Raw genomic sequence first — 25,181 nt, 5'->3', positions numbered from 1 at the left:
TTTCTGTGCTAACTCGTCATGTGTCTTGTCCCTGTTCTCTTCTCTGCACTGCTGCTTCTGACTCCTGATACAACTCCCAATATCCATTCATCCTCATCTCTACTGGGTTTATAGTTCTGTGTAACTGTCATTGTGTCTGTCCCTTTCTCTCTCTGCACTGCTGCCTCTCGACTCCTGATACAACTTCCCAATATCCATTCATTCCTCATTCTCACTGGTATAGTCTGTGTAACTGTCATTGTGTCTGTCCCTTTCTCTTCTCTGCACTGCTGCCTCTGACTCCTGATATACAACTTCCAATATCCATCATTCCTCATTCTCACTGGTTTATAGTTCTGTGTAAACTGTCATTGTGTGCTGTTCCCTTTCTTCTGCACTGCTGCCTCTGACTCCTGATACAACTTCCCAATATCCATTCTTCCTCATTCTCACTGGGTTTATAGTCTGTTGTAACTGTCATTGTGTCTGTCCCTTCTCTCTTCTTCTGCCCACTGCTGCCTCTGACTCCTGATACAACTTGCCAATATCCATTCATTCCTCATTCTCACTGGGTTTATAGTTCTGTGTAACTGTCATTGTGTCTGGTCCCTTTCTCTGCACTTGCTGTTCTTGACTCCTGATACAACTTCCCAATATCCATTCATCCTCATTCTCACTGGGTTTATAGTTTCTGTGTTAACTGTCATTTGTCTGTCCCTTTTCTCTTCTCTGCACTGGCCTTCTGACTCCTGATACAACTTCCCAATATCCATTCATTCCTCATTCTCAGCTGGTTTATAGTTCTGTGTAACTGTCATTGTGTCTGTCCCTTCTCTGCACTGCTGCCTCTGACCTCTGATACAACTTCCCAATATCCATTCATTCCTCATTCTCACTGGGTTTATATTCTGTGTGTAACTGTCATTGTGTCTGTCCCTTTCTCTTCTCTGCACTGCTGCCTCTGACTCCTGATACAACTTCCCAATATCCATTCATTCCTCATTCTCACTGGGTTTATATTCTTGTTAACTGTCATTGTGTCTGTCCCTTCTCTTCTCTGCACTGCCTGCGCTTCTGACTCCTGAACAACTTCCCAATATCCATTCATTCCTCATTCTCACTGGGTTTATAGTCTGTGTAACTGTCATTGTGTCTGTCCCTCTTTCTCTGCAACTGCGTTCTGACTCCTGATACAATCTTTCCCATACATTTCCTCATTCTCACTGGGTTTATAGTTTGTGTTAACTGTCATTGTGTCTGTCCCTTTCTCTTCTCTGCACTGCCTGCCTCTGACTCCTGATACAAACTTCCAATATCCATTCATTCCTCATTCCACTGGGTTTATGTTCTGTTGAACTGTTCATGTGTCTGTCCCTTTCTCTTCTCTGCACTGCTGCCTCTGACTCCTGATACAACTTCCCAATATCCATTCATTCCTCATTCTCACTGGGTTATAGTTCTGTGAACTGTCATTTGTGTCTGTCCCTTTCTCTTGCACTGCTGCTCTGACTCCTGATACAACTTTCCAATATCCATTCATTCCTCAATTCTCACTGGGTTTATAGTTCTGTGTAACTGTCATTGTGTCTGTCCCTTTCTCTTTCCTGCACTGCTGCCTCTGACTCCTGATACAATTCCCAATATCCATTTCATTCCTCATTCTCACTGGGTTTATAGTTCTGTGTAACTTCATTGTGTCTGTCCCTTTCTCTTCTCTGCACTGCTGCCTCTGACTCCTTGATACAATTCCCAATATCCATTCATTCCTCATTTCTCATGGGTTTATAGTTCTGTGTAACTGTCATGTGTCTGTCCCTTTCTTCTTCTCTGCACTGCTGCTTCTGACTCCTGATACACCCCACATTCCATTCATTCCCTTCATTCTTACTGGGTTTATTCTGTGTAACTGTCATTGTGTCTGTCCTTTCTCTTCTCTTGCACTGCTGCCTCCGACTTCTGATACAACTTCCAATATCCATTCATTCCTCATTCTCACTGGGTTTATAGTTCTGTGTTAACTGTCATTGTGTCTGTCCCTCTTTCTCTCCACTGCTGCCTTCTGACTCCTGATACAACTTCCCAATATATCATTCATTCCTCATTCTCACTGGGTTTTAGTTCTGTGTAATTCATTGTGTCTGTCCCTTTCTCTGCACTTGCTGCCTCTGACTCCTGATTAACAATTCCCCAATATCCATTCAATCCTCATTCTCACTGGGTTTATAGTTCTGTGTAACTGTCATTGTGTCGTTCCCCTTTCTCTGCACTGCTGCCTCTGACTCCTGATACAACTTCCCCATATTCCATTCATTCTCATTCTCACTGGGTTTTATAGTTCTGTGTAACTGTCATTGTGTCTGTCCCTTTCTCTGCACTGCTGGCTTCTGACTCCTGATACAACTTCCCAATATCCATTCTTCCTCATTCTCACTGGGTTTATAGTTTGTGTAACTGTTCATTGTGTCTGTTCCCCTCTTCTCTGCACTGCTGCTTCTGACTCCTGATACAACTTCCCAATATCCATTCATTCCTCATCTTTCACTGGGTTTATAGTTCTGTAACGTTCATTGTGTCTGTTCCCTTTCTCTGCACTGCTGCCTCTGACTCCTGATACAACTTCCCAATATCCATTCATTCCTCATTCTCACTGGGTTTATAGTTCTGTGTAACTGTCATTGTGTCTGTCCTCTTTCTCTGCACTGCTGCTTCTGACTCCTGATACAACTTCCCATATCCATCATTCCTCATTCTCACTGGTTTATGCTGTGTAACTGTCATTGTCGTGTCCCTTTCTCTGCACTGCTGCTTCTGACTCCTGATACAACTTCCCAATATCCATTTCATTCCTCATTCTCACTTCGGTATAGTTCTGTGTAACTGTCATGTGTCTGTCCCTTTCTCTTCTCTGCACTGCTGCCTCTGACTCCTGATACAACTTCCCAATATCCATTCATTCCTCATTCTCACTGGGTTTATAGTTCTGTGTAACTGTCATTGTGTCTGCCCTTTCTCTTCTCTGCACTGCTGCTTCTGACTCCTGATACAACTTCCCAATATCCATTCATTCCTCATTCTCACTGGGTTTATAGTTCTGTGTAACTGTCATTGTGTCTGTCCCTTTCTCTGCTCTGCTGCTTCTGACTCCTGATACAACTTCCCAATATCCATTCATTCCTCATCTTACTGCGGTTTATAGTTCTGTGTAACTGTCATTGTGTCTGTCCCTTCTCTTCTCTGACTGCTGCCTCTGACTCCTATACAACTTCCCAATATCCATTCATTCCTCATTCTCACTGGGTTTATAGTTCTGTGTAACTGTCATTGTGTCTGTCCCTTTCCTTTCTCTGCACTGCTGCCTCTGACTCCTGATACAACTTCCCAATATCCATTCATCCTCATTCTCACTGGGTTTATAGTTCTGTGTAACTGTCATTGTGTCTGTCCCTTCTCTTCTCTGCACTGCTGCTTCTGACTCCTGATACAACTTCCCAATCCATTCATTCCTCATTCTCACTGGGTTTATAGTTCTGTGTAACTGTCATTGTGTCTGTCCCTTCTCTTCTCTGCACTGCTGCCTTCTGACTCCTGATACAACTTCCCAATATCCATTCCTTCATTTCTCACTGGGTTTATAGTTCTGTGTAACTGTCATTGTGTCTGTCCCTTTTCTTCCTTGCACTGCTGCTTCTGACTCCTGATACAACTTCCCAATATCCAATCATTCCTCATTCTCACTGGTTATAGTTTCTGTGTAACTGTCATTGTGGGTCTGTCCCTTCTCTCTCTGCACTGCTGCTTCTGACTCCTGATACAACTTCCCAATATCCATTCTCCTCATTCTCACTGGGTTTATAGTTTCTGTAGTTAACTGTCATTGTGTCTGTCCCTTCTCTCTCTGCACTGCTGCTTTCTGACCCTCGATTACAACTTTCCCCAATATTCCATTCATTCCTCATTCTCCACTTGGGTTTATATCTGTGTAACTGTTCATTGTGTCTGTCCCCTTTCCGTGCACTGCTGCCTCTGACTCCTGATACAACTTCCCGAATATCCATTCATTCCTCATTCTCACTGGGTTTATAGTTCTGTGTAACTGTCATTGTGTCTGTCCCTTTCTCTTTCTGCACTGCTGCTTCTGACTCCTGATACAACTTCCCAATACCATTCATTCCTCATTCTCACTGGGTTTATAGTTCTGTGTAACTGTCATTGTGTCTGTCCCTTTTCTTCTCTGCACTGCTGCCTCTGACCTCCTGATACAACTTCCCAATATCCATTCATTCCTCATTCTTCACTGGGTTTATAGTTCTGTGTTAACTGTCATTGTGTCTGTCCCCTTCTCTGCACTGCTGCTTCTGACTCCTGATACAACTTCCCAATATCCATTCATTTCTCATTCTCACTGGGTTTATAGATCTGTGTAACTGTCATTGTGTCTGTCCCTTTCTCTGCACTGCTGCCTCTGACTCCTGATACAACTTCCCATTATCCATTCATTCCTCATTCTCACTGGGTTTATAGTTCTGTGTAACTGTCATTGTGTCTGTCCCTTTCTCTTCTCTGCCACTGCTGCTTTGACTCCTGATACAACTTCCCAATATCCATTCATTCCTCATCTCACTGGGTTTATAGTTCTGTGTAACTGTCATTGTGTCTGTCCCTTCTCTGCACTGCTGCTTCTGACTCCTGATACAAACTTCCAATATCCATTCATCTATTTCTCACTGGGTTATAAGTCTTGTAACTGTCATTGTGTCTGTCCCTTTCTCCTGCCTGCTGCGCTTCTGACTCCTGTATACAACTTCCCATTAATCCATTCATTCCTCATTCTCACTGGGTTTATAGTTCTGTGTAACTGTCATTTGTGCTGTCCCTTTCTCTTCTCTGCACTGCTGGTTCTGACTCCTGATACAACTTCCCAATATCCATTCATTCCTCATTCTCACTGGGTTTATAGTTCTGTGTAACTGTCATTGTGTCTGTCCCTTTCTCTGCACTGCTGCTTCTGACTCCTGATACAACTTCCCAATATCCATTCCTCATTCTCACTGGGTTTATAGTTCTGTGTAGCGTCATTGTGTCTGTCCTTTTCTCTTCTTTCCCTTGAGCTAAATCATTCATTTTGTATCTTTCCTATTCTGCCTATTCCTAGCCGGACAACCTATGTTACCGAGAGAACAACATGCAGATGGAAATGTGAAATGCAGCAAAAAGAAATATTTGTGTGTCCCTTTCCCATCCGCATTTCCTAACTGCTCCCTGGTTGCTAAGGTAATTATGCTCTAAAAACCAAATAGAAGCTGAAATTCTAAGCCTGGGAGTTCTAAATTGCAGAATTACACAGAATTTCCTGACGTACATCACAGGATTAATTTCAAGGTACACTTATCCTTTAATCCCTTCGCCACTTAAGTCCATAAAAGGAAACGTTCCAGAGGTGAGTACCTTGTGTCTATCAGCCGGGGGGATGTCGTAGTTTTCCGCCCTTAGGTTGGAAGCGGCGACAATAAAATCCATGTGGAAATTGGTATCATCGTCCTGCAGAAGGGGAGACAGACTTAATGAGGATGGGGGTAAAGTTGTGGCGCTGGGCCCAGGAGAAGCGACTGCATTCTGTTACCTTTTCAAAGTCAATTGGGAACATTCTAAAGCCGCCGAGACTCTCTGGGGTGGGAAGGGCATGTTTCAGTTCCTCCAAGCGGGTGTCGTCTACAGGGGCAACAAGAGAGAATAGAGAGATAATAGATAAGTCCCTGACTGTGCAGCCCACTCTGTCCCAGCCTATAGAACAAAGAGCTGGGCATGCAGAAGCTTCAGGTATGTAGCCAAACAGGGACTCAGTGTGCCCCCACATACCTAGAGAGGCGTGAGCGTTCTGAATCTCCTGGTCTGATACATGGATCTTGACTCCAGATTTGGGAGTAAATTCAGGCACCTTTATATTTCTGAGAATTTCCACCACAGCAGCTCTATCTTTGGAGCCAGCGATTCCATACGAGGACGCCAAGAGGTTAGCAGCAGCCATGACGTAATCCACATGCAGGCCCTGGGGGCAAACACATGTGTCAGCAGGAAGAGTTTGGGCAGGAAGGGTGCAGCTCCGTATGAGAGGGACTCAGACAAGTGTCTGGAGCACCATCTAATACATTTGGGATCAGCCCGTTTGCTGCATTCAAGGTACTGGCTCTTCAGTTGTTTTAAGAAGGGGGAGGATCTGCGCTGCTGCATACTCACAGTGATTGCAGTAAATGTCAGTGGGTGGGGACATCTCTTTGGACCGGACCAGAATGGAACCCCAGCAGTAGTGAGCTGTAGAAAGACAGAAGTTCATGAAGAAGGACGAGACGGCAATGTGATTGGCAGCTGCCCTTTATGGGTAGGGCAGATCTTATAGGCAGCACCAGGCCCTGGCATTCCAAGTACACAGAGGCCCAAGCAGCCCCCCACCAGCCCAATAAATGCTGACTGTCTTTGGCAACTTATAGCAGCCCCTCTGGCATTTGCCAGAACCCACAGATTGCCAGTCTGGGCCTGGGCGGCACTCACCTGATCTGGAGGAAAGTTGTGCAGCAACTGCCGGATATTGTTGGAGTACTGAATATGCCAGTGGTTAAAGGCCCATGAGACACAATCTGCCCAGCTCTTGGGTCGATCCATTACCAAGCTCTTATAAACGGCTTCAACCACTTCCAAAGGCTGAGATCCGGGCAGCTTCAAGGTTCGCTCCATGAATTTCGGGTCTCTGTAGCAAACGGGAAGCGGTGGTGAAATAGAGACCAAGCAGAGATACAGTTCAAATCCCAGGCCGCAGAGGGGCAAATCACTTGGCACCACTTTTTTGGATTAATACTCAGCGCCAGACGCCTGGGTGTCACTTGCTCCTGTCTGGAGGCAGAGTTTTCAGCTCCACTTCTGGTCAATTGTTCCAGCAAGTTCAAGCTTGGGGGGAGCTATTGTATGTATCCTGCTATTGTATCAAACAGCACGCATTGAGCGCTCCCTGAGTTCAACTCCTCCTACTAGAGCCTAGAAGACTGGCCGCCACTTGTTCCTGCAGAGATGAGCCCAGCCATGCAGTCAGTGGCGTAACTAGAGTGTATGGACCCCCTACAAAAAAATCTTAGGAGGGGCCCAGTGCACTCCAATCCCCATTCTCCCACCTGGACCCTGCCCACTCCCCCAGACTCTGCTTCCCTGCTGCAGGCAAGAGATTGGCTGGGGAAGGGTTCTTGTTGGCTATAGAGGCCCTGCTGTCTGGGCCCCCTGCAACTGTGGGGTCTGGTTCTTCTATAGTTAGCCCAATTACATGCAGTCTATAAGTCTCCCTTGGGACAGTCTGCCCTCAAGTAGTCAAGCCCTTCTCCGTGGCGCAGGCCCTGAGAATGTGCGCTCGCCTTGCAAGCCCCATAAAGCCAGCGCTAGCCTCTCCTGCCCTTGTAAGCGGCGTGTGAAGCTGTAGAGTTGAATTCTTGGCTTGGAGGTAAGTAGCTCACAGCATTAGCACACGCACTTCAGTCTCCCAGCCAGCCTTGCCTATAGCCCAACTGCAAACAACCAGTATTTTACTCACGTTAAATACTGGTTGACATTTTCAGATGGTTGTTTGAAGAGCCCCTCAAATTCATCCCGGGCCCACTGTAAGCAGAAAAGAGAAGCAAGTTAGTTAGTTCACCTTCCTCAGGCCACACCCAGCAACCTGGTGTCTCCAACTTAGCCAGCCTAAAATTGGCATAGTGACCCCTAAGGTCAAAAGCCAGTCAGTTGGCACTCTGCCCCCAGGGCAAAACCAGAGGCAGGGAACCCCTCATCTTTCTCACCTGCAATGTGTGCTCGATTGCATTGGGGAAGTTTTTCAGGGTACAGATGGGAATGGATTTCTCAGGTGGGTCCTGGCTAGAGCTGTAGGACTCCGTTAGGTCGGGGATCACGACCTGAACATTTCCCTTTGTCCCCAGTGTTCCCGACTCCAGGAGAGGCTTGCGGTAATACACACAGCGTCGATCCATATACATTCCTAAAGTGTAGAGAGACAGGAGATTTCCAAGGACGAAATGTTGTGCAAAGGTAACCCCACAACAGTGCCCCCTGCACCCCACCAATGAGCTCTAACTAGAACAGTGAGGAAGTAGGATTTCTTTCCATGTGCTTCCAATAGAGAGATTTTTTTATACTTACCGTTACATCTTTTTCTCTTGTCCTATATTGGGGGACACAGGCACCATGGGGATGAAGATCCTGTAGCTGGAGAATGGACACTAACTTGTTAACTTGTGACTCCTGCTCTGGCCTTCATCCCCTGCCTCCTCCTGTTACTTCCAGTTTCTACCGAAGAAGGAGCATAGCAACCAAAACAACTAACGCAACATGATATAACATCTAAAGTAAACTATATACAATGTACGGATCAGTGTCAAATAGGGAGGGAAGGCCTGTGTCCCCCAATATAGGACAAGAGAAAAAGATTTAATGGTAAGTATAAAAAATCTCTCTCTTGCCTAATTGGGGGACCCATATACATTAGTGCTCAGTAATAACAGTCCGTAGCACCTTTCTCCCAAAGCAAGTTTCGGCCGAAGCCTGAGTGTGCAATCTGTAGAATCGCGTGATGGAAAGCCCAAGTGGCCGCTCTGCATATCTGTTCAGCAGTCGCTTGATGACGTACCACCCAAGACGTGCTGATAGAACGAGTAGAGTGAGCTGTAAGTTTTCTTCCCTTTAGAGAATAAGCTCTCATGATCGTAGAACAAATTCACTTTGCAATAGTACTTTTGTGAGCCTTGGTTCCTTTCTTTGGGCCAGTGGGGATAATAAAAAGAGCGTCTACTTTTCTGACATCCCTTGTGGCTTCCATGTAGGTCTTGAGTGCTCGAACTACATCAACGTTATGTAACAAACACTCGGAAGGATTCCTGGGCTTGGGACAGAGAGATGGAACAACGATGTCCTGATTGAGGTGATACTCAGAGACCACCTTCGGCAGGAAGTCGGGGGTGGGGCGTAAGACCACCTTATCCTTGTGAAAAATGGTGAATGGAGACTTGCAGGACAGTGCAGCAATTTCAGAGACTCTGCGGGCAGAAGTGATGGCCAGTAGAAATACCGCCTTTTCAGTCAATGATGGCCCGTAAGGGTCTCGCTGTAGCACGGAGAGAACTAGGTTAAGATCCCAAGGAGGAACCGGAGACCTGTAAGGGGGGACAATTCTTGTGGCCCCTTGTAGAAACGTTCTGATGTTGTTCTTCAAGGCCAGTTTCTTCTGATAAAGAATGGAGAGGGCCGAAACCTATACCTTGAGAGAGCTCAAGGCCAAACCCTTCGACAAGCCGCCCTGCAGGAAGGATAGGATCTGCGATTCGTCCGCTCTTTGCGGGTCCGCACCTCTAGCTTCACACCAGCCGATGAAAGTCCTCCATACCCTTGGGTAAATCTTCGCCGAGACTGCCTCGCGGGCCTTCAGCATGGTAGGAATAGCATCCGCGGGTGCCCACGTTCTCGTGAGTACTAAGAGCCATGCCGTTAAAGCCCACTGATGTGGATTTGGGTGGGCGATAGGTGTCGACTTCTGGTAGGCCCCACTTCTGTACTATGAGTTGGAAGACTTCGGGATGTAGGCTCCACTCTCCTGATGAGCCTTTTATGAGTAAGTCGTCCAAATAGAGGATGACCACAATCCCTGTGATACGGAGTTCCTCTAGTGCTGCTGCCAGGACCTTGGTGAAGGTGCGTGGGTCGGATGATAGACCAAATAGAAGGGCGACAAACTGCCAATGTTGTCCGTTGACAAAAAATCTGAGGAAGCGGTGATGTGCTGGATGGGTATGTGAAGGTACGCATCTTTTATATCTAGTACTGTCATGAATTTGTTGCTTTCCATGGAGTTGAGGACAGATTGGATGGATTCCATCTTGAAGTGACAGTGCCTGACGAAGGGGTTGAGCGATTTGAGGTCGAGCACTGGTCTATATATATATCCGTATATATAAATACACATATGTATACCACCAGAATTGGTGTATACCACTGGTGCAGCCTCCGTGGAGCGGGAATCCAGCGCAGGGGGATATAGGAGCAAGCCTGCAGTCCTTCGTAGAGCGGGAAGGCTGTTGGGCAGAAAGGAATCAGTCAGCTGGAAGGGCTCTTGAAAAGAATCAGTGGCCCTTAATGTGGCATGATCTAACCGGAGTCCTTGATCACCTGCTCCAGCCACTAAATTTTTTGTGTGTTCTCCTTCTGAGGACACTAAACGAAACTGGAAGTAACAGGAGGAGGCAGGGGATGAAGGCCAGAGCAGGAGTCACAAGTTAACAGGTTAGTGTCCATTCTCCAGCTACAGGATCTTCATCCCCATGGTGCCTGTGTCCCCCAATTAGGCAAGAGAAAAACCTCTCCTCTACCCATCCCCAGATCCCCCAACCCTTTTATAGTTAACTGGACCCGGAGATGACACGAACAGGTTTTCCCTCTTGCTACGAGTGCTACCATTAAGCCCCAGTACTCACTGGCATCAATATTATCTAGTGCATTTGCCACTCCATCCAGAGCTTCAAAGAAGTCGTCATCGTACACCTTCTCAGTCTCTGTTCCCACGCGGTTCTCATGAGCAGTAATATGCAGGCTCGGATTCATCTGCTTGACAGCCGCTGCTGCCGTGTCCGATTTCATTTTCTGAAATGAAGGAAGAGATGGATTTAGGTAGAGCCAAGTGTCAGTTCCACCGGCACAGAACAGAGCTCCCACTCACAGTGACATCCCAAGGCCTAAACAGAAACTGCCGATTCAGGTTGGATTTTTCTATGGTGTCCATGTCTGTCACAGTGATTTCCCCACCTTCTCCTGCTGCCAAGCCAATCATAGCAAAGTTCTTTAGCAGCTCACAACCAATGGCACCAGCACCAACCTGCAGAGAACACAGAATAACCATATGCTGATTAGTATTTGCAATAGCAGATCAATATACTGTGAAACCATCCCCTCATGCTCTATAAACGACTGACCCCCCATGACTGCATGTAAGGAGATGGGACCAGAGCCTGTCATTCGGATCTACAGGAAGTTATTGCATTACACTCACAACTCAATGGTATAGAGGATGGACAACCCGGCTCCCCCCAAAAGTATCTGTGGACGAGCAGAAGTGCCCAGCTCAGCCCATTAGAGGGCAGTTCTAACATACTCTTACTGCTTGTGCTACTGAACGTACCAAGAAATATTTCTGCTTGCCAAGTTGTTCCTGGAAGCCAGAGCCAAACACAGCAATCTGGCCATCGTAGCGGCTGTTCTTCTGCAGAGGGAAAAGCAAAGAGAGACTAGAGATAAGGTGCTGGTATGGCAGGAGAGGGAACAGACAGAACTATAAGAAGTCTGACATACTGGGCTGCAAGCCTCCTCCGTTAGGGTGTTATCTGCATTCTCCTCAGGCAAGCACTCCAGGGCATCAAAGTACAACCACTGCATGATAGGCATGAATTTGCCGGAGCAGGCCTGAGCAAGGAAGGAGAGTTAGAGGGGCCGCAAGCAAGACTTTTGGTTCCTAATTCTCCCATTTATAATATGGAAGATTTACCTTCATTGCCTCCTGTGCAGCCAGGCCTCCAATAAAGGCATTGACAGGGGCAAGGTTCCCCGTAGCCTGGTATGCCAGCTGCTTGATGAGGCTTTCCTTGATCTCCTCCTGCTTACTAGAGCCAGAGGCATTCTCATTGATGGCTTGTGTGAGTGCCAGCACCTCCAGTGCATCTGCCTGCAGCAGGGGAGAGAGAAGTTGAGAAGAGAGCACAGACTGGTAAACACTTCTAGGCACACAACTATTAGGATGTTCCTCACCTCATTGTGGGCTTTAGGGAGGTGCCCGTGTTTCTTCTGGAACTCATGAAGTCCCTGGAAGCCCAGATGCAAGAGCGCAGGATGATCAAACTTGGCAAAATCGGTGATGAGAAAGTCAGGCTCCTGCAGTGCTTCCCGCAGGGGTTTCTGGGAAGCAAGGAATGGCCAGTTAAAGGGACAGACATGAGACAGATTGGCATCATATTAACAAACAGCGGAACTGGTAGTTACTCACAAAGCTGATCTTCTTGGGCATCTTCACCTGACTGACAATTCCCCCACGGATATAATCGGAGAAGCTGCTGGTGCCACAAATACTGAAGGTGTAGGGGCCTATGAAGGAGGACACATTATAAGGGGAGGGGTGCTTAGAGGTCAATATTACCCCACCGCTCAGATTTGCAGGAGTGAATTCTTACCCAAAACTTTGATTTCCACTGGCTCACATCCGTTCAGCTCGGTCATGCCTCGGACCTCAGTAAATGTAACAAAGTCGCCAGTCTCAAAGCCGTGCCGAGCCTCATCCAAACAGGTCACCACCCCAGGGTTATCCTGCGAGCAAGAAGCAACGTTAGGTGCCACATAATGTCAGTAGCCAGACACAACCCAATGACTCCCAGGACACAGCCCCAGCCTTTCCACTCCCCTTACCTTTGTAATCATAGAAATCATGGCGCTCAGTGGTTGCTCCCCATTTGGGTCCATCACAACCATCTCTTTTCCAAAGTCACAGAAAAGTTGCCTGTACACACAAAGAGAAGAAGATTTCAGTCAGGGCCCCAATGCTATCACAGGATGCTGGGAGTTGCAGGAATGAACTACTGAAGTTTACCAATTACTTTTATTACACATCTGGCCACCGGGTTAAGGTTATATAAGCTCGAAATAATAGTAACGTAGGTTGGAAAAAAATAAAATAAAATGTATCAACCTGTACCCCTGATTCACTTCCCAGCTCTCCCTGTAACACCCCTTTCCCTCCTCTAATCTCATTGGCTCCCTCCTGTCTGCTGGGAGGAGCTACTGGTGAATAAAGCATCCGACCCTTCCTTGTACCTATCTAATGTATCAGCCTGTACCCCTGATTCACTTCCCAGCTCTCCCTGTAACACCCCTTTCCCTCCTCTAATCTCATTGGTTCCCTCCTGTCTGCTGGGAATAGCTACTGGTGAATAAAGCATCCGGCCCTTCCTTGTACCTATCTAATGTATCAGCCTGTACCCCTGATTCACTTCCCAGCTCTCCCTGTAACACCCCTTTCCCTCCTCTAATCTCATTGGCTCCCTCCTGTCTGCTGGGAGGAGCTACTGGTGAATAAAGCATCTGACCCTTCCTTGTACCTATCTAATGTATCAGCCTGTACCCCTGATTCACTTCCCAGCTCTCCCTGTAACACCCCTTTCCCTCCTCTAATCTCATTGGCTACCTCCTGTCTGCTGGGAGGAGCTACTGGTGAATAAAGCATCCGACCCTTCCTTGTACCTATCTAATGTATCAGCCTGTACCACTGATTCAGGGAGTGTAAATAGGAGAAGCTTCCTGTACCAGTTCTAGGCTCTGAACCAATGTGGGAAGCGTTGTGCCAGATTATGGGTACTGGCCGCTTTCACTACAAAGCCTCCCAGAGATTTCCATGGAAACTCACCCAAACAGACCCTTGGTGTCAGCAACAATAAACTTGATGTCATGGCTGTGACAAAAGTCTCCAATTTGAAGCTGCTCCTCCAGAGAAGAAGCAGTAAGAATAACCAGCTAAAGAAAAGAGAAGGGGACCTATTAGGTGTGTGTGTTTGAAGCAAAGGAGCAATGGAGTGGAGAATGACCCATTGGCCCTACCTGGAAGGCAGACAAGAAGTGGTCAGTGAGGGGGCCCGTGGATGAAGAGACGGGCACATACGTGTTCAGCTCAGCCAGTCGTGGGTGAGACACCTCCGCTCTGTTCTTTCCAATGTCGCTCTCCCGCAGGTAGAACTGAGAGGCACAAAGCAGTAAGTACAGACCCTCTGACACATAGTAAATAATCTACCCCTCATATCCTCATTTATTTCTACACGGGCTACATTATTTATTGGACTACACAACTTTCAGTGAGTCATGTGACAGAAAATACTAAGCATCCTTACTGGATATTCATAGGTCTTGTGCATGTGTGCGTATATACAAACGTATATATATATATGGGCAATCCCAGCGAGTTCTACAGCTGTAACACAAACACATTATATATATATATATACACACAGTCCAGCAGCTTTCTCATGTATGTCCTTGTCAGAACGAGAGGGGGAGAATTTCATTAAGCTTTGCTTAAAAGAGAAGCCCGTTGGATCTATGAATTGGACTGCGCGGCACCAAAGGAGTTACACGGTCAGTTGTTCCACACTGAATTAACTTTTAGTATCATGTAGTGATATTTCAAGAACGTTTGCAATGGTTTTCAGTTTTTTTGTTTTTTTTTATAAATTTTTGTTTTTCAGTTAACTTGTTATTCAGCAGCTTTCTACTTTACAATTTCAGCAATCTGGTGGCTAGGGTCCAAATTCCCCTAGCAACCAGGTAGTGATTTGAATAAAAGACTGGAATATGAATAGGAGAAGCCTGAATAGAAAGAGGAGTAATAAGTAGCAATAACAATCTATCTGTAGCCTTACAGAGCATTTGTTGTTTTACATAGACCCCATTTCAAGGCTGGGAAGAGTCAGAAGAAGAAGGCAAATAATTAAAAAAAAACTATATATATATAAAAAAAAAAAAATGAAAACCAACTGAAAGGTTTTTTTACAATTGGCCATTCTATAACATACTAAAAGTTAAGTTAAAGGTGAACCAACCCTTTGCATTGCTTTTTAACTTAATGTAATGATGTTTTCAAAATGTATCAGTTAGATAAGACATTAATAATATTGGTTACTATGTTGCTAATAGCGATAATTTAACAACAAGTGTTCTAATATGTATTCAATTGTTGCCTTTGAATGTGAAGTGTGTATTTCTTATTACTTAGGGGCCGATTCCCTAAGCGTCGAATATCGAGGGTTAATTAACCCTCGATATTCGACTAGGAACTAAAATCCTTCGACTTCGAATATCGAAGCGCAGATAGTTAGATCAAACGATCAAAAGATAATTCCTTCAATCGAAGGAATATCCTTCGATCAAAAAAAGTTAGCCATGCCTATGGGGACCTTCCCATAGGCTAACATTGACTTCGGTAGCTTTTAGATGGCGAACTAGGGGGTCGAAGTTTTTTTTAAAGAGACGGTACTTCGACTATCAAATGGTCGAATAGTCGAAGGATTTTTACTTCGAATCCTTCAATAGTCGTAGTCGAAGGAGCCCATTCGATGGTTGAAGTAGCCCAAATAAAACTTCAAAATTCGAAGTTTTTTAACTTGAATCCTTCACTGGAAGTTAGTGAATCGGCCCCTAAGTGTACAATTTGTATAAACTTGCAGGTTGATAAGGATGGACTATCTTCAGATGAAACACGATTCACCTATGGACAGAGAGTGACAGAGTGGTGAGAAGATTTATTGACATTTAAGTTTATACAAGCAATTAGCTGATTGTAAAGGCTACGCATGACATCAATTTGGCACCATTTCTGATAGAGTATTTAAATGAACACTAATTCACTTGCAAATTGTCCTTGATAAAGGCCCTAATGTGGGCCCAAACGTTGGAATGTTTGAATAAAAGAAATGTGAATTGAATTTGGAACTATTTTCTATTCCAATGTGTAATCCCAGTCAGTTGTACAGCTGTAACAGGCACACTAGCAGAGAGCCTTATAGAAAGAGATAATGTAGAACTATTTTCTATTCCAATGTGTAATCCCAGTCAGTTGTACAGCTGTAACGGGCACACTAGCAGAGAGCCTTATAGAAAGAGATAATGTAGAACTATTTTCTATTCCAATGTGTAATCCCAGTCAGTTGTACAGCTGTAACAGGCACACTAGCAGAGAGCCTTATAGAAAGAGATAATGTAGAACTATTTTCTATTCCAATGTGTAATCCCAGTCAGTTGTACAGCTGTAACAGGCACACTAGCAGAGAGCCTTATAGAAAGAGATAATGTAGAACTATTTTCTATTCCAATGTGTAATCCCAGTCAGTTGTACAGCTGTAACAGGCACACTAGCAGAGAGCCTTATAGAAAGAGATAATGTAGAACTATTTTCTATTCCAATGTGTAATCCCAGTCAGTTGTACAGCTGTAACGGGCACACTAGCAGAGAGCCTTATAGAAAGAGATAATGTAGAACTATTTTCTATTCCAATGTGTAATCCCAGTCAGTTGTACAGCTGTAACGGGCACACTAGCAGAGAGCCTTATAGAAAGAGATAATGTAGAACTATTTTCTATTCCAATGTGTAATCCCAGTCAGTTGTACAGCTGTAACAGGCACACTAGCAGAGAGCCTTATAGAAAGAGATAATGTAGAACTATTTTCTATTCCAATGTGTAATCCCAGTCAGTTGTACAGCTGTAACAGGCACACTAGCAGAGAGCCTTATAGAAAGAGATAATGTAGAACTATTTTCTATTCCAATGTGTAATCCCAGTCAGTTGTACAGCTGTAACGGGCACACTAGCAGAGAGCCTTATAGAAAGAGATAATGTAGAACTATTTTCTATTCCAATGTGTAATCCCAGTCAGTTGTACAGCTGTAACGGGCACACTAGCAGAGAGCCTTATAGAAAGAGATAATGTAGAACTATTTTCTATTCCAATGTGTAATCCCAGTCAGTTGTACAGCTGTAACAGGCACACTAGCAGAGAGCCTTATAGAAAGAGATAATGTAGAACTATTTTCTATTCCAATGTGTAATCCCAGTCAGTTGTACAGCTGTAACAGGCACACTAGCAGAGAGCCTTATAGAAAGAGATAATGTAGAACTATTTTCTATTCCAATGTGTAATCCCAGTCAGTTGTACAGCTGTAACGGGCACACTAGCAGAGAGCCTTATAGAAAGAGATTAATGTAGAACTATTTTCTATTCCAATGTGTAATCCCAGTCAGTTGTACAGCTGTAACAGGCACACTAGCAGAGAGCCTTATAGAAAGAGTTAATGTAGAACTATTTTCTATTCCAATGTGTAATCCCAGTCAGTTGTACAGCTGTAACAGGCACACTAGCAGAGAGCCTTATAGAAAGAGATAATGTAGAACTATTTTCTATTCCAATGTGTAATCCCAGTCAGTTGTACAGCTGTAACGGGCACACTAGCAGAGAGCCTTATAGAAAGAGATAATGTAGAACTATTTTCTATTCCAATGTGTAATCCCAGTCAGTTGTACAGCTGTAACAGGCACACTAGCAGAGAGCCTTATAGAAAGAGATAATGTAGAACTATTTTCTATTCCAATGTGTAATCCCAGTCAGTTGTACAGCTGTAACGGGCACACTAGCAGAGAGCCTTATAGAAAGAGATAATGTAGAACTATTTTCTATTCCAATGTGTAATCCCAGTCAGTTGTACAGCTGTAACAGGCACACTAGCAGAGAGCCTTATAGAAAGAGATAATGTAGAACTATTTTCTATTCCAATGTGTAATCCCAGTCAGTTGTACAGCTGTAACGGGCACACTAGCAGAGAGCCTTATAGAAAGAGATAATGTAGAACTATTTTCTATTCCAATGTGTAATCCCAGTCAGTTGTACAGCTGTAACGGGCACACTAGCAGAGAGCCTTATAGAAAGAGATAATGTAGAACTATTTTCTATTCCAATGTGTAATCCCAGTCAGTTGTACAGCTGTAACAGGCACACTAGCAGAGAGCCTTATAGAAAGAGATAATGTAGAACTATTTTCTATTCCAATGTGTAATCCCAGTCAGTTGTACATCTGTAACAGGCACACTAGCAGAGAGCCTTATAGAAAGAGATAATGTAGAACTATTTTCTATTCCAATGTGTAATCCCAGTCAGTTGTACAGCTGTAACAGGCACACTAGCAGAGAGCCTTATAGAAAGAGATAATGTAGAACTATTTTCTATTCCAATGTGTAATCCCAGTCAGTTGTACAGCTGTAACAGGCACACTAGCAGAGAGCCTTATAGAAAGAGATAATGTAGAACTATTTTCTATTCCAATGTGTAATCCCAGTCAGTTGTACATCTGTAACAGGCACACTAGCAGAGAGCCTTATAGAAAGAGATAATGTAGAACTATTTTCTATTCCAATGTGTAATCCCAGTCAGTTGTACAGCTGTAACGGGCACACTAGCAGAGAGCCTTATAGAAAGAGATAATGTAGAACTATTTTCTATTCCAATGTGTAATCCCAGTCAGTTGTACAACTGTAACAGGCACACTAGCAGAGAGCCTTATAGAAAGAGATAATGTAGCCGGCGCTTACCTGAGAAGAAAGATCAGTCCACTCCGTGTTGTGCTGATCATGGATAGTGACAGACTTGACTCCTGCAAGGATTATATTCTTAGCAATCTCCACACCAAGTCCACTCATCCCGGAGATGAGAACATTGGAGTTCTGCATGCGCTTCATGGCATCGTGCCCCAATACATAGCTGTGGTACAGAGGAGAAAGACTATGAATCCTCCTCATCTACATTCTATACAGGAAGCCAGCAATAAACGCTTCACAATCCGCTTCCATTGCCAAAGATACTGGACATGTGAACTCTACAGTTTCCCCCTGCCTGGATGTTTATAGAGGCACACAGACACAACATAGTCATGTACAACCTAGTCAATATTATAGCAGAAAGGGTCAATACAATCTCATCTCCTTCATCAACATGGGCCACATTAGGAAAAGCCTTCTGAGAGGTTTCTTGACATTAGGTGCTGCACAAAATCATTTTCACTGATCCACTCACAGGAGATCATAAAGGCAAAGAAGGGTTAAGTCACATCAGAAACATAAGCAAGCAATTATATTGAGGCTTCACTTCAGTCGCTCATGACAATGCTGAACAATACAGGGGCCTGGGAAGTTTCACTCACTACAGATCAATTGACTTTACTGGGCCAAAGCTGCTAGACATCACTTTCATTTCCCACAGAGAAAAGCCCCCCATTTACAAGGCCCAGGTCCCACACAGTGGAAGAGCCTCTAGTAAGTTACCGCGGAGGAACCATCCCCAGGTCCCAGACAGCAGAGAAACAAACTGAGCATGCTCAAGCCCTAGCCCTGGAGGTTTAAGCTGAAAACAGTTAGTCTGATACAGAAGCCCATGAGTACACAATAGAAGGAAAGAAATGTGCTGTTTGACAGAGGACTCAGAGCAGCATTACTTTGAGGGTTACTGGTGTATTTATATAGACCTTTCTGGTAAAGCTTACTTACTTTTAGCCTTTCCTTCTCCTTTACTAATAATAATAATAATAATAAGAAGAAGCTACAGTGGAGGAATCATACCCTGGTACCAGACTGCAGAGGAGGCCCCATTAGCAGACAAGACTAAGGGCAGTGGCTAACAGGGAGATTTGTTGCCCGCTATAAAAATACACAACTTTGTGCGACAAATGTCTTAAAAAAACAACACAAAACACGGTCTGTGTGCAGCCGTGGCTGATAGTAAGGGAGAGCCCTCCAGAGAGGGGTGCTAATACTTACAGCTGCCGTGAGTAGAGCCCTTCATCGATCTCCGTGGAATTGCCATTACGAGCCATCCCCTATATAATAAACACATGGGGTTAATATGCAGGAATATGGGCGGTGTGTATGTAACCCTATGGTGGGGACACAGGGATTTATTTCCATTATTCAGCAGTAGCAGGCATACATTATTGATGGCAGGATGCCCCTGTGGCTACACTAAGCCTATAGCACAGCTCTATACAGGACAGACACAATTGGAGGGGCACATGAGGGGAGGGTATTATACAAACACACACACTTACGTTGGCTGGAGCAGGCTGATGATCTGGGCTCACGGAGTTGGAGGAGGAGCAGTTTGAACCCGTCTTTGTCTCAGATGCGGACACGCGACGCTTCTTGGACAGCGGAGAGCTGGACATCTAATTAGAACACAAGAAAACATCAGTTGTCTCTCTGTGTGTCTGTCCATCCCTGCTGCTAATGGCATGTTACTACAATAGGGAAGAGGCAATAGACAGCACATGCCCCACTCACCAACTGAAATCTCCCACCAGTGGCCACTAATAATCCCCCCCCCCGTAAGTGTGTTAGCCACAAGTCCCAGCTAATGGTGAATGTCTGCTTTCCTTGTGCATATTATCATATAATACACAAAAGCCATGAATATCTTGTAAATTATATCCTTATAAATGGTGAGTTCTGATGTCATCAGTTATAAACGGTGAGTTCTGATGTCATTTCTGTCACATGACTCACTGAAACTTGTGTATTATAATAAATAAAGTACCCCCAGTTGTAAAATATGAGGATATTAGAAGTTACCTTGGAGTTCCATGATCTGTATAACTCAGCCTTCAGCCTCGTACTTTTATATGGACATGAAACTCCTCGGTAACTTATAATATCCCTATATTTTACAAGAGGGGTACTTTATTCACTATATATTATCAGCTGTACAACAGTAATTAGCTGACAGTGGAGACAAATGTACAGGGGCCCGAGGGATCAGAGCAATTACAGCTCATTACTCACTGTCAGCAGAACAACAACAAATAAGACTCAAAGATGCCATTTTGTGGGTACTGCCCCACCTGCGGGTGATTGACTGTACCTGGGGGTCAGTGGGACCCAGTATTGGGGGGCAGACTATCAGAGGGCAGTGTAGCAGGAAGTGAGGTGAGTGTAGCAGGAAGTGAGGTGAGTGCAGCTCCATGAGTGACAGGTGACAGAAGGGGTGGAGTCTGGGCCAGTAGTGAGTCTGTGAGAAACTGCAGGCCACCGGCTGTTCTACACTGTCAGCCTTCAGAGGCTCATGGGAATTGTAGTTGCACAAAGACACAGCAAATGGCTCCAGGGGCAGTGTCCCTTTCACGAGTGTTGGTGCGCAAGGGCTGATGGGAATTGTAGTTAGACATAAGGGCAGGAAGGGGCAGCACAGAAGTACAAGTGGCAGCATTCCCCCCCCCCCCCCCCCAGACAGAATGAAGAAACCCAGGAAGCTTTCCACCCCTCACACCGAGCTCCCGCGGCAACACTCACCAATGCCCCCGGGTCCAGGCCCCGCTCCTCTCACTCCCCGCGCTACCGGACTGGCCTGACACAAAAACAAGATGGCGGAGGCCCGGAACAGGCAAAAAGAGCGCAGCGCGCCGGCCCCGATGACGCCAGTAGGGATGGGCCCTGCTTCTACCAATCAGAAAGGCCAAAACGTAAGCCCCACCAAGCCGTGCGCTGCGTTTCATCTCCTGCATTCTGACACATGACAGGCCTGGGCGTGGCTTGCGCAAGATTTGTCAGAATCTCTCCTCGCACAGCCAATCCCAGAGACGAAGGCCCAGGTGCACCATGGGAGAATGGCATACCGCACCTACACTCAAGCCTGAGCATGACTGAGACCCTGTACCCTCTTCCCTGCCAACATTGCGATCCTCGCCCATACCGTCACCGCCCTCCAACCCCCAGCAGCACTGCAACTGCCCCTCACCCCCATTTTGCTCTGTCCCAAGCATGACAGAACCCCTGTACCCCAATAACTGCAACTTGCCCCGCACTTCTCCCCCATCCTGCCCCAAACCTGGTACATCCCCTACACCCCCTGCCCCTACAGCCCCTATGCACTGTATCCCCTCCCAACACATGCCCTGTAACTTATCCTGCACCCTATTTACTAAATGTGTCCCCCTCAATCCTACAACTACTCCTAAACCTACCTGCTGTCCTATAACTGTACTCCCCCTTATTTCCCCATGCCCCTCCTCCAATCATAGAACCGCCCCTGAAGTCCCATATCCAATGACTGTGCCTGTACTCTCCCTTATTTCTCCTCCTCCAATCATAGAACCGCCCCTGAGGTCTCGTATACAATGACTGTGCCTGTACTCTCCCTTATTTCTACTCCTCCAATCATAGAACTGCCCCTGAGGTCTCATATCCAATGACTGTGCCTGTACTCTCCCTTATTTCTCCTCCTCCAATCATAGAACCGCCCCTGAGGTCTCTTATCCAATGACTGTGCCTGTACTCTCCTTTATTTCTCCTCCTCCAATCATAGAACCGCCCCTGAAGTCCCATATCCAATGACTGTTCTATGATTGGAGGAGGAGAAATAAGGGAGAGTACAGGCACAGTCATTGGATATGAGACCTCAGGGGCAGTTCTATGATTGGAGGAGTAGAAATAAGGGAGAGTACAGGCACAGTCATTGGATACGAGACCTCAGGGGCGGTTCTATGATTGGAGGAGGAGAAATAAAGGAGAGTACAGGCACAGTCATTGGATAAGAGACCTCAGGGGCGGTTCTATGATTGGAGGAGGAGAAATAAAGGAGAGTACAGGCACAGTCATTGGATACGAGACCTCAGGGGCGGTTCTATGATTGGAGGAGGAGAAATAAGGGAGAGTACAGGCACAGTCATTGGATATGAGACCTCAGGGCAGTTCTATGATTGGAGGAGGAGAAATAAGGGAGAGTACAGGCACAGTCATTGGATACGAGACCTCAGGGGCAGTTCTATGATTGGAGGAGGAGAAATAAGGGAGAGTACAGGCACAGTCATTGGATATGAGACCTCAGGGGCGGTTCTATGATTGGAGGAGGAGAAATAAGGGCGAGTACAGGCACAGTCATTGGATAAGAGACCTCAGGGGCGGTTCTATGATTGGAGGAGGAGAAATAAAGGAGAGTACAGGCACAGTCATTGGATACGAGACCTCAGGGGCGGTTCTATGATTGGAGGAGGAGAAATAAGGGAGAGTACAGGCACAGTCATTGTATACGAGACCTCAGGGGCAGTTCTATGATTGGAGGAGGAGAAATAAAGGAGAGTACAGGCACAGTCATTGGATACGAGACCTCAGGGGCGGTTCTATGATTGGAGGAGGAGAAATAAAGGAGAGTACAGGCACAGTCATTGGATACGAGACCTCAGGGGCGGTTCTATGATTGGAGGAGGAGAAATAAGGGAGAGTACAGGCACAGTCATTGTATACGAGACCTCAGGGGCAGTTCTATGATTGGAGGAGGAGAAATAAAGGAGAGTACAGGCACAGTCATTGGATACGAGACCTCAGGGGCGGTGCTATGATTGGAGGAGGAGAAATAAGGGAGAGTAAAGGCACAGTCATTGGATATGAGACTTCAGGGGCGGTTCTATGATTGGAGGAGGAGAAATAAGGGAGAGTACAGGCACAGTCATTGGATATGAGACCTCAGGGCAGTTCTATGATTGGAGGAGGAGAAATAAGGGAGAGTACAGGCACAGTCATTGGATACGAGACCTCAGGGGCGGTTCTATGATTGGAGGAGGAGAAATAAAGGAGAGTACAGGCACAGTCATTGGATATGAGACTTATACCCGCCTCCAATCATAGAACCGCCCCCGAGGATGTCCCGTTGCACCACACAAGGGCTCCCAATACACGAGGGAAATAAAAAGTCGCCCCACTTATAAAAGGGGAGGAGTTGCACCAGCCCCCGGTGAGAGGAAAGGCCCCCAGCTGACAGGGGCCCCGTTTAGTGGCCAGTCGGGCGCAGGAGACACAGTCAGTGACAATTACCCGTCAGGCCAGTGGCTCTTACCCCCGTCCGTAGGTGCCGCTCCCTGGGTTCGGGATGCGCGATACTCAGCGACTAATGGGAGTCGGGAAGAGAAACTCTCACCTCACGGCACAGTACAATGCGCGCGCATCTAGGACCTCCGCTCACACACCGGGGGAGTGACCAATCAGCTAGAGGCTCGGTCTTCAACTCTCACGCAGACCAATGATATTATGTTCCGCCCCGCGTGGACCCGGTTTAACCAACGAGAGCTGCGCGTACTTATTGCACGTCCAATAGGAGACGCATAAGAGCGGTTCTTTTGCCAGTGTTATGGGCGGTCAGTCGGTGTGTATTCCTGGCACATCATGCTGTCCACTAGCGCCTGCCACACAAGCGATAACTCAGCTAAGACGAGGATATACCGGCCCAGAGACCTCCGGACTCACTGACTCATTTGTTCCTTCGCCCGATTTAAAGATGGCGCTCGCGGAGCAGCACGTGGCGATGCAGAGAGTGGGCGGAGTTACTGGCTGCCATTGTGCTGCTGGAAGCCTCTAGCGATCCTGCTGGGGGCGGCGACCTCCGTGGTTCATAATACAAAGCGTCAGTTTGCTACACAACCAAATATGTGTGAGTCTCAGCCATACTGACCAGTATAGGGTTAACCCCCACCCCTAGTGACACAGTAACGGGACCCTCTATCTGTATACCGGGTCTGTATCTGTATACTGGCTTCTCAGCTATTCTGGGAAATACCCACCATCCTCTATTCTTCTGGTTTTTCCTATTAATAACACTGACATCTTGCTAACTAAGTCACATTTACAGTTTTCAACCCGGAAATGCGGCTCTTCTAGTGCAGATAGAGCAATTGCCCCCTCCAGCGCTGAACAGGTGAGAAGGCAAGGATCGCCCATGGCAACCCTACTTTTATATACAGCTCTTTATTCAAACACACTTTGCAATTGGTCTTCACTTTTTACTTAAGCTTTTATGTTCAGCTGCAAAAAGCTTTTCACTGCGGGGGTCAGCCACCTGGGAAGAACTACTTCCTGTGCACAGGGGAGTGTATTCCCTGGGACTCGCACGTCTGTCTGTACTTCCTGTGCAAGGGGGAGTGTATTCCCTGGGACTCGCACGTCTGTCTGTACTTCCTGTGCACGGGGGACAGTATTCCCTGGGACTCGCACGTCTGTCTGTACTTCCTGTGCACGGGGGAGTGTATTCCCTGGGACTCGCACGTCTGTCTGTACTTCCTGTGCACGGGGGACAGTATTCCCTGGGACTCGCATGTCTGTCTGTACTTCCTGTGCACAGGGGAGTGTATTTACTGGGACTCGCACGTCTGTCTGTACTTCCTGTGCACGGGGGAGTGTATTCCCTGGGACTCACACGTGTCTGTACTTCCTGTGCACGGGGGAGTGTATTCCCTGGGACTCGCACGTCTGTCTGTACTTCCTGTGCACGGGGGACAGTATTCCCTGGGACTCGCATGTCTGTCTGTACTTCCTGTGCACAGGGGAGTGTATTTACTGGGACTCGCACGTCTGTCTGTACTTCCTGTGCACGGAGGAGTGTATTCCCTGGGACTCACACGTGTCTGTACTTCCTGTGCACGGGGGAGTGTATTCCCTGGGACTCGCACGTCTGTCTGTACTTCCTGTGCACGGGGGAGTGTATTCCCTGGGACTCGCACGTCTGTCTGTACTTCCTGTGCACGGGGGAGTGTATTCCCTGGGACTCGCACGTCTGTCTGTACTTCCTG

General features: G+C 46.3%; 1 protein-coding gene across 2 annotated transcripts in view; it reads right to left on the bottom strand.

The window, feature by feature from the left end:
* uba1.L (ubiquitin-like modifier activating enzyme 1 L homeolog) overlaps window positions 1–23,868 on the bottom strand; it is a 25,227-nt gene extending 1,359 nt beyond the window's left edge. Inside the window, exons 1-22 of one of the 2 annotated variants that reach the window (XM_018228723.2) lie at window positions 23,456–23,868; window positions 19,680–19,796; window positions 19,393–19,451; window positions 18,172–18,340; window positions 13,639–13,773; window positions 13,448–13,554; window positions 12,454–12,544; window positions 12,222–12,354; window positions 12,038–12,135; window positions 11,803–11,949; window positions 11,543–11,719; window positions 11,350–11,460; window positions 11,180–11,260; window positions 10,721–10,876; window positions 10,479–10,644; window positions 7,797–7,993; window positions 7,550–7,614; window positions 6,526–6,721; window positions 6,214–6,288; window positions 5,836–6,025; window positions 5,600–5,688; window positions 5,425–5,517 (exon numbers count right to left, since the gene is read on the bottom strand). In XM_018228723.2, the coding sequence (XP_018084212.1) occupies window positions 5,425–5,517; window positions 5,600–5,688; window positions 5,836–6,025; window positions 6,214–6,288; window positions 6,526–6,721; window positions 7,550–7,614; window positions 7,797–7,993; window positions 10,479–10,644; window positions 10,721–10,876; window positions 11,180–11,260; window positions 11,350–11,460; window positions 11,543–11,719; window positions 11,803–11,949; window positions 12,038–12,135; window positions 12,222–12,354; window positions 12,454–12,544; window positions 13,448–13,554; window positions 13,639–13,773; window positions 18,172–18,340; window positions 19,393–19,451; window positions 19,680–19,796 (2,652 nt within the window). In that variant the 5' untranslated portion in view covers window positions 23,456–23,868. 2 annotated transcript variants of the gene reach the window in all.
* Window positions 23,869–25,181: the final 1,313 nt, after the last annotated feature.

This window comes from Xenopus laevis, chromosome 8L (genome assembly GCF_017654675.1).
Source record: "Xenopus laevis strain J_2021 chromosome 8L, Xenopus_laevis_v10.1, whole genome shotgun sequence".
NCBI lineage: Eukaryota > Metazoa > Chordata > Amphibia > Anura > Pipidae > Xenopus > Xenopus laevis.
Note: the sequence above shows the minus strand (reverse complement) of the source record. Positions and strands in the feature narration are given on the sequence as shown.